Below are 15,280 nucleotides of genomic sequence, written 5' to 3' on the forward strand. Positions count from 1 at the left end.
GAGCTGGAGCACGTTCAAAGAAGGGCAACGGAGCTGGGGAAGGGTCTGGAGCACCAGGAGCGGCTGAGGGAGCTGGGGGGGCTCAGCCTGGAGAAAAGGAGGCTCAGGAGGGACCTTCTCGCTCTCTGCAACTCCCTGACAGGAGAGTGAAGCCAGGTGGGAGTTGGGCTCTTCCCTCAGGCAATGAGTGACAGAACGAGAGGACACAGTCTTAAGCTGTGTCAGAAGTGGTTTAGGTTGGACATTAGGACGAATTTCTTCACAGAAAAGCTGATTAGACATTGGAATGGGCTGCCCAGGGAGGCAGTGAAGTCACCATTCCTGGAGGTGTTTAAGGAAAGACTGGACGTGGCACTGAGTACCACGGTCTAGTTGACACGTTGGTGCTTGGCCAAACGTTGGACTCGGTGACCCCACAGGTTTTTTCCAACCTAACTGATCCTGTGATCCTGTGACTCCACGGACCCGCCACTCCCACATCATGGCGGCGCCGCCCTCAAGATGGCGCCGGGCAGCGGCCGCGCCGCGCTCAAGATGGCGGCGGGGCGGGCACTGCCGCGGAACCGGGTCATGGCCGCGCCGGAAGAGCCGTGAGGCGGCCGGGCCGGCGGGGAGCGAGCCCGGAACGCGGCCGCTCCGAGCGGGGCGCGGGGAGGCGGTGGCGGCTGCGGCGGGGCCGCGCGGCCGCCGCCATGTTCCGCTCTGGAGAGGTGAGTCGGGGCTTGGGGGGCTCCGTTCGCCTCCCGCTTCCCTTTAGCACCCGCCCCTCGGGACGCCGGTGACCGGGGCTGGGGCAGCCGGGAGCCCCTCAGGGCAGGATCCGGACTCGGGGACGGGGAGGGCGCTCCGCGGTGGGGCCGGGCCGCCGAAATGGCCCTCCCCAGGGTGTTTTCTGGGGGGGGTCACAGGGGCTGTGAGGTGAGAGCAGCCCCCCTTCCCCTCAGGAGGTGCCGTGAAGTTAATGACAATTTGGGCTGTGGTTTCGTGGTTAAGGTGTGGGCATGTGGCAGGAGAGCTGTGGGTGGTCCGGTGCTGGACTGCAGTGTTGGTGTGTGTATGTGTAAATATGTATATATAACCATGTACACACATATATATAGATATGGTTATATAACTCTTAAGGTTATTGAAACGGATGGCGCTTGGAGGAAAGATGTAGAAAGAGACGGCTGCGATATATTTAGGAAAGAATCAGGGACAGTCACTTTTCCAGCTGCAGACTAAGCGGAATGAATGGAAATGTTTTTTTTCCTCCCTATTCCAAAGCCCCAGCAGTAAAAGAGTGGGTGAAGGTACTGTGGCTCGTGTGAAGTTTTGCACTATCTCTGTGTTGTCTTCTGAGGGAAAGCTTTTTGGTTTCTTCATGCAGATGGAAGTACTTAAAGATCCAGGTGTTTCTGTTTTGTCTCACTTTAAAAATCCTTATCAGACTCGGGGTATCTGTTTACTCAAAAGTGTTGCTGAAGTTTCTGAGCCAGTAGCTTTACTCTTTTTTCTTTTTGTTTCTCCCCCCAGGAGGTTGTAAGCGAGGAGAGTGAGGAGGAAAGCAATGGTGTCAACTTGATGGAGTTCTCAGATGAGATCCTTCTGCACATCCTCAGCTACGTCCCTTGCACAGACCTTGTTCTGAATGTCAGGAGAACCTGCAGGAAACTCGCAACGCTTTGCCTTGACAAGAGTCTAACACATACAGTTCTCCTTCAGAAGGACTATAAGGTGGGGAGAGTAGCTTGCTTCTTCTGTTAGCTGTGAAGACAAATCTGACCTCTGAAAAAACACCAAGTAGAACTTTCCAATGTGTCTGCATGAATGGACTGTTCTTGAACTCTGAAATCAAGCACACAATAAACTGTTTTATAAAAGCATTTGTTTTCCAGAATGCTTTGTTAGAACAGCTCTGTGCTCCCTTAGTTTTATAAAATACTGTCAGTGTAAACTTCTCTGTGTTTCTGGAAGCTAAAACAAAAGTAAACGTGACCTGCCATTTTGTAGCCATTTGAGTTACCATTTTCTCAAAATATGTTTTCCCTGTTGCTGTGCAAAAAAAATCTTGTGTGTGTTGCTGTCAGGCATGCAGTCAGTGAAACTAGAATTTGTGTATGTGCTATGACAGAAATAAAGCTTGGGACTAAAGGGTGATAATGGTTTTATGGGAACTGTATCACCAAGTGTGGGCAAGGGAAAGCCTCTCTTACTCATTTCCAGAAGAGGAAACTGGATGAAGAAGAATGGAAACATTCTTCTTTCAGTTTGAGTTTCCATAGATAGTTCTGCTGAAATAGATTTGCTGGTAGAAAATGGAGGTGGTTTCCATTCCACTCTCAGCTGCTGAACAGCTGTAATGCAGAACTGCGCAGGCTAAGAAGCTAAAGGATGTGTAATCTTAGGAGTCCAAAGCATGGCAGACTGAGGTGCTGGGCTGCCATGCCCAAACCTTTGGATGAGCCACATAATCTAAGTGCCAAACACTCTTATCCCCATCTCCAGCTGGGGAACTGAGTCAGTGCCTTATATCTCATTGACTGTGGTTTTGTTTGGGTGCAGGTGAACAAAGACAAAGTGAAGCAGCTGATGAGGGATATCGGGAAGGAGATTTACCAGCTGAACATGGCCGGGTGCTACTGGCTGCCCAGCTCCACCATCGATCACGTAACACGCTGCAAGAACCTGGTGAAGCTCAACTTGTCCGGGTGCCACGTCACCTCTCTCCGGCTCTCCAAGATGCTCTCCACGCTCCAGCACCTGCGCTCCCTGGCCATCGATGTCAACCCGGGCTTTGATGCCAGCCAGCTGAGCAGTGAGTGCAAAGCCACCCTCAGCCGTGTCTCGGAGCTGAAGCAAACCCTCTACACGCCGTCGTACGGCGTCGTCCCGTGCTGCACGAGCCTTGAGAAACTGCTGCTTTATTTTGAGATCCTCGACCGCTCGCGAGAGGGGTTCATGCTCTCTGGGCAGCTGATGGTGGGCGAGAGCAACGTGCCCCACTACCAGAACCTCCGCATCTTCTACGCCAGGCTGGCTCCTGGCTACGTCAATCAGGAGGTGGTGAGGCTGTACTTGGCAGTGCTGAGTGATCGGACGCCTGAGAACCTCCACGCCTTCCTGATCTCTGCCCCCGGCAGCTTTGCGGAGACGGGAGCCACCAAAAACCTCCTGGACTCCATGGCTCGAAATGTACGTCTGGATGCTTTACAATTGCCCAAAGCCTGGATTAACGGCTCCGGGCTCCTGCAACACTTGAAGTTCAACAACCCTTTCTACTTCAGCTTTAGCCGATGCACCTTATCTGGTGGGCACCTGATCCAGAGGGTCATTAATGGAGGGAAGGATCTTAAAAGCCTGACCAGTTTGAATCTCAGTGGCTGTGTTCACTGTCTGGCTCCGGAGTCCTTGTTTCGGAAAGCAGAAGATGACATTGACAGCAGCATTTTGGAAAGCCTGGTAGTGTCTTGCTGCAACCTGAGGCACCTCAACCTGTCTGCAGCTCACCATCACAGCTCTGAAAGCATTGGGAACCACCTGTGCCAGCTGCTGTCCAGGCTAAAGCACCTGCTCTCGTTAGCACTGCCGGTTTGCTCCATCACAGATGTTGCTGCAACCGTGGAGAAGCCTCCCACGGCTCCTAGTTTGGTGCCCCAAACATTTGGAAGGAAAGTTCGGATTGGGATACAGACATATCCAAGGAACTTAGCGGACCAGGCAAATCAGAAGATAGAGTCCTCAGTGTTCTGGGCTCTGATGGGAAGCCTCCGGTTTTTGGAAACCTTGGAGATAATTGGGTCCAGTTTCTCCTCTGCCATGCCCCGCAACGAGCCAGCAATTCGGAACTCGTTGCCTCCTTGTGTCAGGGCACAAAGCGTGGGGGATTCAGAGGTGGCTGCCATTAGCCAATTGACTTACCTGCAGAGCCTCACCTTAGCACAGCTGCCAAATATTCTCACTGGCTCTGGGCTCGTTAACATCGGGCTGCAGTGCCAGCACCTGCGGACTCTTTCCTTGGCCAACCTGGGCATGATGGGGAAGGTGGTCTATATGTCTGCTCTCATGGACATGCTGAAACACTGCAAGTGTTTGAGAGATCTCAGGTGAGGGGCTGCCCTTGAACATCTCCCATTTTGTTTGTGGGTCTCCAGAAGTGTTTAGTTTGTTGTGGTTACTGTTAAAACTGTAGTAGCTGCAGTGGCTTGAAAACTGGGTATTTTCCTTCCTGACTTGTGAAGAATGGGAAGGCATTGCATGTGTTCCTTGGAGGCTCAGGATGTGCCCTTTAACCAGTGTTTTAAGAATAAAAAATGCTGTGACTGCCTTCCTCTTAGATAAGAAAGAGTGGATGCTGCATATTTTGGAGCTAGCAGCCTGTCAGAGCTGGTTAAATACTATGAGCTTTTGCTGACTTTTTGGCTTTGTGTATATGTACATCTCTTAAATTTCCAGGAAAGAAAAGGTTACTATACTGTCCAGATAATGTAGAGTTCTCCTCAGGTTTCCCAATGAGATATTTTTCTGCCTTTGGTTTGTATTAAAACCTCACCTCTTTGTTTTTTTATTTCTTTTCTTGGTAATTTACTGAAAACATTCCAAATTCACAGTTTGTCCTGTTGGTGTTCCTCTCCTGGTAGGATTTAAAGAATCTGATCCTAAGGGGTGCACAAAGGAGCTTCATGGTAGCCAAAATGTGCTCGTGAAAGCAAAGGGCACAAACTGATAGTTTCCTTGCACCAGTCCTGTATGAACACAAATGTTATTACTTTAGAAAGATGCTTTTTTTCTTTCCCCCTGCCCCAAATCAGGTTATTTTGGTGAAAATGCAGAACCTGTTAGTCCCATTGTCACAATGGGACTGTTCACAAAAGGCTCCAAAATGCTGAATAGTTGTGGCAGCAAGGTCACTCTGTGGGCACAGTTCAGTTGCTGTGACTGAAATTGTTGCTCATCAGCTGGGACCGGTGTTTGTGGGCCTGTTCTGATCCACTGCAACAGTGGAGGGATCCAGGGTGGCTAAAACACTTCAGGAGGGTTTTCATGTTCCACCACTTCCCATTTATAACAGGCAAGGAACATGCAGATCTCTCATCCAAGAGATGGCAGCTGTTGGAAATCCATTTGCTCGATGTCTTGGGTTACGTGAAAGTGTCTTTAACCTTCAGGAGAGCAAAGAGCCACGGAAGGACTGAGGGCTGGGAAAGGAGGTTTGGGTGTGCAGTGTTCCTTTGCTCAGCCTGGGCCCTGTAGTTTCCAGAGGCTTTGAAATGGAGGCCAGGAGCAATAAATACAGGTGGGAGGCAGCATAGAGCCTGGAATAAAGGCTGGAACAAGGATGTCTCCTTGTACCATGCTTCCATGCAAGCTATCATTCCTCTTTCCTGACTAAGATCTCATGTTTTATATGGGCTTAAGATGGTTTTAGTGTTTAGCACTTCCTCCTGATAATGTAGTTTCCTTTTCATTTGACTGATTCCCTGCTGTTCCCACCCTTTTTTTCCCTTCCCATTTTTTCCAGTCTGAGTTTAAGGCGATCTTCCAAAGCAACATTGCCATCTAGCGAGTGAAGGGCGGCATTGCAAGTGTGGCTGGCGCGTCTCAGGGATTCACCTGCAAACCTGCTGTCAGGATGCTGAGCTTTTTGTCCTAAATTTTCAGTGACCCAATGATGCTGTTGAAAAATTGAAGAGGGTGCCCATCTCTTTGATATTAATTTTAATTTATTACCCAAAGCACTGATATGCTCTTAGGATCTCTTCAGGCAATGCCACCCGACAGCAGTTGCAGGCTGAGACTAAAACAGAATTTATCAATTAACAGGATTAAGTTGCTGAGATACCCCTGGGTACTACAAAAGCCTGTGCAGAGATTATCCAGATCAGGCTGGGACCGACAGCTTGTTATCACCTAATGGATTAACCTTCTTGGAGCTCTTGGCCTTCCTGACCCAATGACTGAGATTCCCAAGTGCTCTGAAGCCCTGTAGTAAATCTGCTCTAAGCAGATGAACTCTCCTGGTAACACCAGCCCTGAGCAGGTTCTGCTTCCTGCAGGCTGGTTTCTGTGAGGGAGTCACCCAGATATGCTGCTGGTTAAAACACAGGCCCCACATTGGCCAGGTATGGCTTCACTGTGTCATTTTGTTTTCCTGCTGGATTACCATGACAGAGGATCCTGTCTCTCTTCTCTGGGCCAAGTGTTTAGGATGAAGATTGGGTTGATGATGGTTGTTCTTCCCGTGGGCAAGCAGTACCTCTGATCCTTTGCCAGGGATGGTTGTGGTCACTCTCTTGGTCCCAGAGGCTTAAGTTCTGCATCACCCTGTGTGCACTGCGTGTTTTTCATGCCTGCTTCTCTCTAGGCAGTAAAGTGAAGGTATTAAACTGAAGATATGACCGTTTTGGTCAGTGCTTGTGCACTGGAGCAGAATCCACATCACCTGCTCAGTGGATGTCAGGTAGCAAAAACCAGGCTGTTCTTGTAGGACCAGAATGGATCTGCTGCTCAGCACCAAGGCTTGTCTTACCAGACATACTTTGTGGAAAACTTGCAAAACCAGGGTTATTCCAGGGTTGCTCCCTGCGGGCACCGGAATTCTGTCATTTAGGGCCTTTCTGCCCCTTTGTGTCCTTGTCTGTCAGCAGTGGCGACACTGCTCGATCCATTTGCCATCCCCCCATGAATGCGCTGCCTTCCCTCTTGTCTGAGAGCTGTCCCAAGTGTGAATTGCCCATTGATGTTTTTGTTTATTCCCGCAGGCTGGAACAGCCGTACTTCTGTGCGGGCGCCCAGTTCTTCCAGGCACTGAGTCACTGCTCCTCTCTCCAGCGGCTTTGCATCGTCTCCCGGAGCGGGACTCTGCAGTCTGACGCAGTGATGTCATTCATGGCCAACTGCCTTGAGGTCATCATGTGCCACATGTTTATGGGAGAATCTCTTACCGTTTGCAAAAATCTCCAGCAATCCATTGTGCGGAGGTGAGTGCGGAAGGGGGTTGATGTGGGATTTTTGGAGCTGTTGGAGATTTATCTCCGTTTCCTTGCTTGCCAAGGTTTATATGGCTTGGAGCGCTTGTTCCAAGAAGCTAATAGGTACTGCGTAACTGCTTGGCACGTAAACCGGCCTCTTACTTTAATAAGAGTGAATCAGTGAAGTATCTGAAGGTATCATATGAATTTTTGATTCCATTCCCACCCATGTTCTCTGCAGTTCCGTTGGCTGAGTTGAAGCCCTGGATGTAAAGCTCCATCATAAATCAAATGACACTTTTTTGTGTAAACAAAACATCTGCCGACATTTTAAGTACTGAGAGATTTGACCTTGAAGCTTTCCTCCTTTCCCACAAGTGACTAAGATAATTCTCTGTCCTCTAATCACTTGTAAATGTCACTTACTGATAATCCCCTGGCAGCGCAATTCAAAGCCTTTAAAGGGTTGTTGTGAAGGGTTTTTTCTTCTGGGGGATGCGTGAGGGGGGAGAATTGGTACAAACTGCCTTTGCACGTTTGGCAGTTCTTAAATGCATTTTGCTTGGCCCCTTGCAGTGTTCTGAGCCTCACGTGGTGGGAAACGTTTGTGTGTGAGCCGTGAACTGCATTTGAAAAGAGAGCTTTTAATTACGCTTGGCATTTGGAAATCTTCTAATAGTGGCAGTCACCTTACAAAATATTTCCCATGCAACAGACTTTCCATTATTATTTTTTTTCTATAAGGCTTTTTTTCCCCGCCTTCAGTCTGTTTTCTTTGTCACCTACTGTTGCTGGGCCCTGTTAAGCTCTAATAAAAATTTCAAATCGCACGGCGTTATTAGTGCATCCTAAAGGGTGCTCCTCCCCCCCAGCCTTCCTCCAGCTTCAAACTGACTTATTACACTTGGCTTGTTTCCGTGGAACAAATCCAGAAGAGCCTGTGACTATATTAGCTCCCCACCAAACTGCTCCCGAGATTGTTACTGCCTCTGAAAGCCTCTGTGTCCTTCTGGGATAGGGATTGTTGGAAGCATCTGAGTAAATTCCTTGTGATGCGACAAGGATTCTTTGAGTTTGTTTTTCACGGGGCTTCTTATCTGTAAAAACATTTCTGGTTTGATTTCAGTTGTGCTTTGGGGATCCTTAGAAAGAACCACAAATCCACAGTTCCTGTTTTTTATTTTCTCTCGCCTCTGAGGTGCCGTTGCAGCACTGGCCAAAATTTAAATGTCCACTTGCTGGGCAGAAATACACCATTCTGCAGTATTTTCTCCCTTGTTTTCTCTGTCATGGACAGATTCTCGCTGCATTCTATACCTCTTAATAATCTAAACCCTGGGAACTTTCCAAAGAGCAGCTGATGCCTCATGGAAATGTTAAAGAACTATTTTTGTATTTAGCGACAGTTCTGGCTGTCAAACTTATTTTTTTCTTTTGTGTTTTATTAATAGCGACACTTGTATCAAAACAGGATTTTTTTGAAGGTTGGGTTTTATAATTTTTTTTTCTTTTTCTGCTGAAGAAAGCATCTGCTCCCTCTGCAAATTCTACACCTGAAGTCATAATCCTCTGTGACATTGTAATTGGTGGCTCTGGAAACGATTTTGATGTCACGTAAGATTATGACTTCAGGAGGAGGATAAGTAGTGGGAGCAGATGCTCTCCTAAGCAACAAAGATCCTGTTCTCATGCAACTGTCTCTAGTAATAAAATGGAAGGAACAAAATACAGAAAATGATGTGTAAGCAAAGCCTGGAGTCTTCCATGAACCATCAGCGAGTCTTTAACCACGTGACTTCTCCAGTGATCCCATTCTTATCCTTGCACAAATGTGCCTTCAGATGGAGTCAGGAATTGACTTTCTCTTGGCTACATTTTGTCTACTGCTCCAAGGGCAGAGAGGTGCAGTAAAATCTATTTGTGTGAGCTTTAACCTGTGGGTGAGGCTCTAATTCACACAGCATGGCTTCCCCTAAAAGTGTGCTGCTGTTGTCTCTTTAATCCAAGTTTTACATTGGAAGACCCCATTGGGCAGCAAGTTGGAAGTTATATATCCTTGTGCCAGAATAAAGTAAAGTGAATTATCAAGATTTTTTTTCCATTTGTTTGGAATGTGTGCAGGTGCTGCATGGGGAGAGGGGTGGAAAGGAGGGACCAGAATGAGCCTCTGTTTACTCTCTATTCTTCAGGTCCCAGTGAGGATCAGAGTTCCTGCTTTAGGGCTGTGGAGATGGTGGTGTTTAGGCTGAGAGATGGTTTTGAACAGGGACATGGGGCTAAAGTGACTCCCATTCTCCCAATGCCTCTAAAAAAAGAAGAAATGTGAGTGGGAATGGGAAAGGCCCAGGGCTGAGCACACACCAGGAGTTTGCTGCAGGAAGTAGAGCTGGGAGGGCTTGAAAATGCAATGTAGTGCAGGGTAGTCCTTTTTCAGGTGTGGATGTGCAGTGGGTTTGGGTCACAGAAGAGACTGGGACCCATCTGGGGAGAACAGACTTGTTTTGGCTGTGGAATTGTACTGGAGGATGGTGTATATACAGGGTGTGGTGATGGGAGCTTGGGAATTAAATCTGCTGCATCACACTGATGACTTACAGCATGATTCCCAAACTCTCCCCTTTGACTATAAAATGAGGTTAGTGTTATGTATTTCTGTTCCACTGGCCTGAAAAGAGACTTATTCTCGTGTCTCTTGGTCTTGTGACAGCTCTGAGCCAGGCTCCGTGGTGTCCAGCTTTCTGGTGAGCAGTTTCTGCTTGAAGTTTGCTGATATTTGGGACAAACTAGTTCGTGTATTGAAGTCTGTAAAAGCCTCTGATTCAGTTCTGGCTCTTTTGCAATGACACACAAGAGGCAGAACGGGGCTCATCTGGAGCCTCATCAGCAAACAGGAGGCTTGCAAGGGCAAGGTCTCCTCTGAGCTGTAGAGAAGACTGTAAAGATTGTTTCCCTCTGGGCAGATAAATCATTGCAGTGTTTTTCTTTATTCTTTTTCCTTCACTGTGAATGGGAGGGGTGATCTCCTTTATGATTCAGGGAGATACTCTGCACATAAGAAGGGCCTGGTGGTTAGAGAGGGAGATGTGGCTTCAGTGATCCATATCCACTTCCCTGATCTTCCTCAGATTTCACATGACGGTGGTCTAGTCTCAGTTTTTCTGTAAAATGACATTTTTTTTCCTATCACATGGTGCTCAGCTGCTGCCACACTTCAGATAGCAGCACATCCAACAAACACAATGTTTTCCATTTTATGCTTGGACCCAAACTTTGCTGGAGTGCTCAGCCCCAAGCACATGTTGTCCCTGTTTAAATAAGTCTTCTGTTCAAAGCACTGCAGCAGTAATTCCAGAAGCACTAAAATACCACAGTTTGAGGCCCTGTGGTTGTAGGTTCAGGAGTGACCCCAGACCTGTTGCTGTGCCAAGAGGCTTCTTTGCAGAAAAGGTAAAATTGCTTCTCCGTTTGGGGCTGAGCTGCTGTGCTGGGATCCTTTCTAAAGGCTTGCACAGAGCCTTGTGTCCAAAGGCAGGTCCGAGGGGATGATTCTTGCTACCAAGAGCTTTCTCGAGGCTTTCCACACTGTTATTTTGTGGAGTAGTCAGTAGATGGAGCTGTGACCCATGGAAGGTCCCACCGCTTGCCGGGGCTGCGTGCTAAATAATCGTATTTATACGCCAGTGTTTCTCTGCCCCAAAAATGCTGCGGGCAAGGAATTTGGATGACTTCAGGCTTGCACAGCTACATGGTGTGGTTAGTGGGCACTTCATAAATGTGCAGGAGAAGTTGCTTTCCTGGTGAAGCTTACAATTGGAAAACAGGCTGGAAGAGGGGATGGGAAATGCTTTGGCAAATATCCCCTTGGCCTCAAGGGCAGATTTTTATTTTCCAGTGTGTGCCTTTAGAATTTTGTCGGTTTTAGCTGAAGTGTTTAAATAGCTCCTACCATTGTAATGATTTCAAGGACTCGACAACACCAGACAATACAAGCCCATGAAAAGTCCTTGGAAAAACACCTTAGAAAAGGATCAAGAAAGCTAGGATAAAATAATAATTAAAAAACGGAAAAAAACAAACAACCAACCACTCAAAACCAAAATGCAAAAAACCCAAACAAAAAAAAACCCCAAAAGCAAAACAAAAAACCTCTAAGAACACAGTGTCATTAGGGATTCTTCATACGGATAGGGAAGGTGTCATGGCATAGAGGTGAGCTGTGATTTATAGAAATGGAATCCAAGCTAAGCCACAGCAGAGAGAGGAAAACCTTGGTGCAGCTGGAGTGTGTTTTGGGGTGGTGGGTGGGCAGCTGGGCTCAGCTGCTCGTGTGTCCCAAAAGTGCTGTTGTGAATTCCTGGGAGCTGCTGGGAGACGGTGCAGAGGGCTGGTGCAGAGGGCTGGGGCTGCCCGGGGCACTGGAGCAGCATCCCCCCGGAGCTGTGGGGTCGGAGTGGGGTCGTGGCAGTCCTCACCCAAGCTCTCTGCCCCTGCTGCCCAGCCAGGCTGGTGCCTGTCTCCAGCAAAAGGCACCCGTGCAACTCAGCACTGGTGAGGCCACAGCTTGAGTGCTGTGTTCAGTTCTGGGCCCCTCACTATAGGAAGGACATTGAGGGGCTGGAGCATGTCCAGAGAAGGGAACGGAGCTGGGGAAGGGTCTGGAACACAAGTCTGATGAGGAGCAGCTGAGGGAGCTGGGGGGGCTCAGCCTGGAGAAAAGGAGGCTCAGGGGGGACCTTTTTGCTCTCTGCGACTCCCTGACAGGAGAGTGGAGCCAGGTGTGGGTCAGTCTCTTCCCCCAGGTAACAAGCAACAGGATGAGAGGAAATGGTCTCAAGTTGTGCTAGGGGAGGTTTAAGTTGGATATTAGGAACAATTTCTGCCCCCAAATGGTTCCCAAACACTGGCACAGCTGCCCAGGGCAGTGATGGAGTCGCCATCCCTGGAGGGATTTAAAAGCCGTGTAGATGTGGCAGTTGGGGACATGGGCTTGGCAGTGCTGGGGGAACGGTTGGACTCAATGATCTTGGAGGGCTTTTCCAACCTAAGCAATTCTGTGATTCTTTGACTGGAGTGACTTTCAGGTTAACCAGTGTTGGAAAGTGTGGAGAATTTTACTCATTTAGGACAATCTGCCTGTTCTGGGGATCCAAGACCCAGGGAAAGTGAAACACTTAAGTTACTTTGTTTCTGTCTGTGTCAGGTATGAACACTGCTTAGTTTGAAGTGACTTTCACAATAAGATTCCTGCCACTTTCTAGGAATTGCTGTTTCCATCTGAATTGGATCTTCCTATTCAATCTTCTGTAGCATTACCTAAATTTCTCTCTGCTTGTTATTGCCCTTTTTTAACATGAAACTCTTGGCTGGATCTTACCTTTTCTGAAACTGCCGATTCCAGTGGCCCTGTGTGGCTGTGAGAGCTATCATGCTCACTGAAGGGAAGAAGCACCCTCCTGGGATTCAGTTGCAGAAATAGGGCTTCCAGGTGGGAGCAAGGAGCTGAAACTGAGTATTTGTAAAGTGCTGAGTGAGCCAGTTCCTCTCCTGGCGTTTACCACAGGACTGAACTATCACAAATGAATTTTTGCTCACCTCAGGGCTAAGCATTCCCCCCTGCCCTGGATATCCCTGCAGTATTCCTCTTGTCTGGCTTCTCATTGTGGGCTCAGCTTCCGAAAATCCCTTTTTGGGTAATCCTTTTACTGTTAGAGGGGGCAGAGGGGGCTGTAGGAGCAGTAGGTGTGTGCAAGATCTTTGAATTCAGCTGAGTCCTGCAGCGTCACTCCCGCACTGCTGCATCGGATTGACACTGCAAAAAGCTGGTATTAGCACCTAGGGCTCTTTTAAGATTTGCAGGCTGGTTTTGCATCCCTTCACCACCTTCTCTTCCTTCTGACCTTGAAGAAGTCCTGTGTCCCAGAGCCAGTGGTGGCTGCTGATCCCGCCCCGGCAGCCTCAGCGTGCCACGGGCTCCAGGCCCCGTAGAAGTGGGATTGCAGAAGACTTAATGTATCGCCAGGCTGGTGGAGTGAATCATTAGCATCCTGCTCAAGCTTTCATTGTCTGTTTCATTTCCTGCTCTTGGAAACCCCTGAATCATTCTGTCACAGACTGAGTAACAAACTGCATCCTTGTCAGCTTGCGTTGCCCAAGGATTCCTTGGCGGGCTTGGCAAAGGCTGACTGCTCGAGGTGTGGCCCAGACACCTTTGCTTCTACCAGGGATGTTGTTTATGGGTGGGTTCAAATACTTTACGAGCCAGCACAGCTTGTGGTACCGTCCCCAGTTTGCCATGTTAATTTATCGTCTTTTGAGGGTACTCACAAAACCCCTTCTTTAAATGCATTCCTGTGGTTGACCCAAATGGCTCGTTCTAGCTGCCAGCTCATGTGTTTTGAAGGGAATTCAGTCCTGAAACCTTCCTCAGCGGGTAGATTGGTTTGTGCATGAAATAACTTTCAGGGATTGTCCTCTCTCTCTTGGCTGAGAAATAATATTGGAATAGTACTGTCGTGCTTTCTCTTCATGAGGGTGTAAAAGGCTGAACGGAAGCATTAACTGCAGCTTTAAAGCATTTCCATAGTAAAATAAATCTAATTGAGCAGTTATTGCAGTAGCTTTTTAATTTGTGGAAGAGATTAGGAAATAACTTTCAGCTTGCTCTGGCAGAGCACTCCCCTAGGACGTGTCCTGGGCTCTCTGGCATCGCTCTTTGGGCTCTTATTCCCTCCCCTTCTAATTGTCCAGTCACATTTGACTGATGCAGAGTTCAGCTGGCAAAATAATGTAAGAACCTCAATCTGCAGGCGTGTTTGATACAAACCTCAGTTCACAGGAGAAGTAGCAGAGTGCCATTCATGCCTTACAGGGAAACCACAGCAGAGAGATGTAATTTGCCTCGGCTCGGGATGAGTCTGATGTGTTATTGCTCCTTCCCTGTGGCTCAATGCAATGGCAGATGATGCTGCCTTGGAGATAACGGGGGAAGAGTTGGCAGTGATGTGTGTGAAGGATTTCCAGAGTCCCATCTACACCCCTTGGTCTCAGGTTGGAGGCTGTAGTGATGGGATTTACAGTGAAGGAGAATGACAGGCTTTGGGAGAATGTTGGTTTGTCTGTGTGGACATGAAGGGATGAAGACACCCCTAGAGGAAAACACCTTATGGAGAAAATATCTCATTGTGTGGAGTTAAGAGCAGCCAGAGGAATCACAACAGCTTTCTCTGGGAACTTTTCAAGTCCATTTCTGAGGCTTGGTAATGAAGTCTGCTCAGTGCTGGCACTCTGGCAAGGCTGGAAGAGAGAATGGCACTAAGGAATGGGTCTGCTTTACAGTCAGTGTGGGGAGGCTTTGCACCCCTCTTGAGAGGCTTCTGGGGGATGAGTGGAGGGCAAGAGTCCTCCCTGCTCACAAAGGAAGGGATCTCGGAGAATCCCACCTGCAGTTTCTTTGGCGTGGCTGGAAAATGCTCTGGAGAAGCTTCACTGGCAACCACTGTAAGCAAGGAGAGCTTTTGCAGCTCCCTGGTACTGAGGTCAGGACACGGCCAGTGGAACAAATTTTAAGTGGTTGTCTGGCCTTCCCTGAGAAGACGAGGAAAGTGTGTGTGTGTGTTGGGTCATGCTGCTGCCAGCTGCTCCAGCTTGTCCTGGCACTTCCTCCATTCCACCGTGCCATGCTCAAGGAAGGGAGTTTCCAGCCTGGCTCAGGTAAGCTGGCTGAGGCTTTCAAGACAGATGCCACACTTGAACTTTGAGATGTGAGCAAGTCTCCCAGAGAAGGCAGGCTTAGGCTGTGCCTGGCAGAGGATTAACAGGGATTTGTGAGTGTAGATCAAAGAGCTGCGTACAGAGCAAAAAGTGAGTTGGTCCCAGTTCTCTTCTCTTGGGAAACTTGTGCCTCTCCAGAAGCAGCTCACCAGCCTGTGGTGGAGGCCTGGACGGAGAGGGGAAAAGGTGTGCAACTGCAGCAGAGACTGGTTTGCATTTGAGAGTCATGCCAACCAGAGTCCACGTCTGCTGTGTCCCTGCTGTGCTGTGTTTCCCTAAATCAAGCTTCTCCTGGTTTCCTTCCTTCCTTTCCATCTCTGGAACCTCTTTTCCCATAAGCCCAGCTCAGTTTGTGGAGTTCAGTGATCTGGCCTTGATCCACTCCTGATACACTGTATTTCCTCACTTTATCTGCTGTGTGCTGCTTTTGTTGGCAGTGCTCAGTTATCCCACCTTGTGTGCCCTCTCTCTTGTTTGCCAGCTTCTGGGAAGTGGGATGTGCTGAAACACTGGAATTTGGCATAGGACTTTCCTTGGGTTTCTCTGGAAATCTCAAGGGG

At 48.5% G+C, this 15,280-nt stretch overlaps 1 protein-coding gene across 3 annotated transcripts in view; it reads left to right on the top strand.

Annotated features, from left to right (window-relative positions):
* Positions 1 to 634: 634 nt before the first annotated feature.
* FBXL18 (F-box and leucine rich repeat protein 18) overlaps positions 635 to 15,280 on the top strand; it is a 52,096-nt gene continuing 37,450 nt past the window's right edge. For all 3 annotated transcript variants that reach the window (XR_001874515.1, XR_001874516.1, XM_017813404.1), the window contains exons 1-4: positions 635 to 710; positions 1,516 to 1,716; positions 2,545 to 4,085; positions 6,741 to 6,959. Coding sequence is in view for 1 of the 3 variants with exons in the window: in XM_017813404.1 (XP_017668893.1) it covers positions 693 to 710; positions 1,516 to 1,716; positions 2,545 to 4,085; positions 6,741 to 6,959 (1,979 nt within the window). In the remaining 2 variants the exon portion in view is untranslated. The remainder of the gene's footprint in view (positions 711 to 1,515; positions 1,717 to 2,544; positions 4,086 to 6,740; positions 6,960 to 15,280) is intronic.

This window comes from Lepidothrix coronata, unplaced genomic scaffold, assembly GCF_001604755.1.
Source record: "Lepidothrix coronata isolate B3197 unplaced genomic scaffold, Lepidothrix_coronata-1.0 Scaffold41, whole genome shotgun sequence".
In the NCBI taxonomy this organism is placed as follows: Eukaryota; Metazoa; Chordata; class Aves; order Passeriformes; family Pipridae; genus Lepidothrix; species Lepidothrix coronata.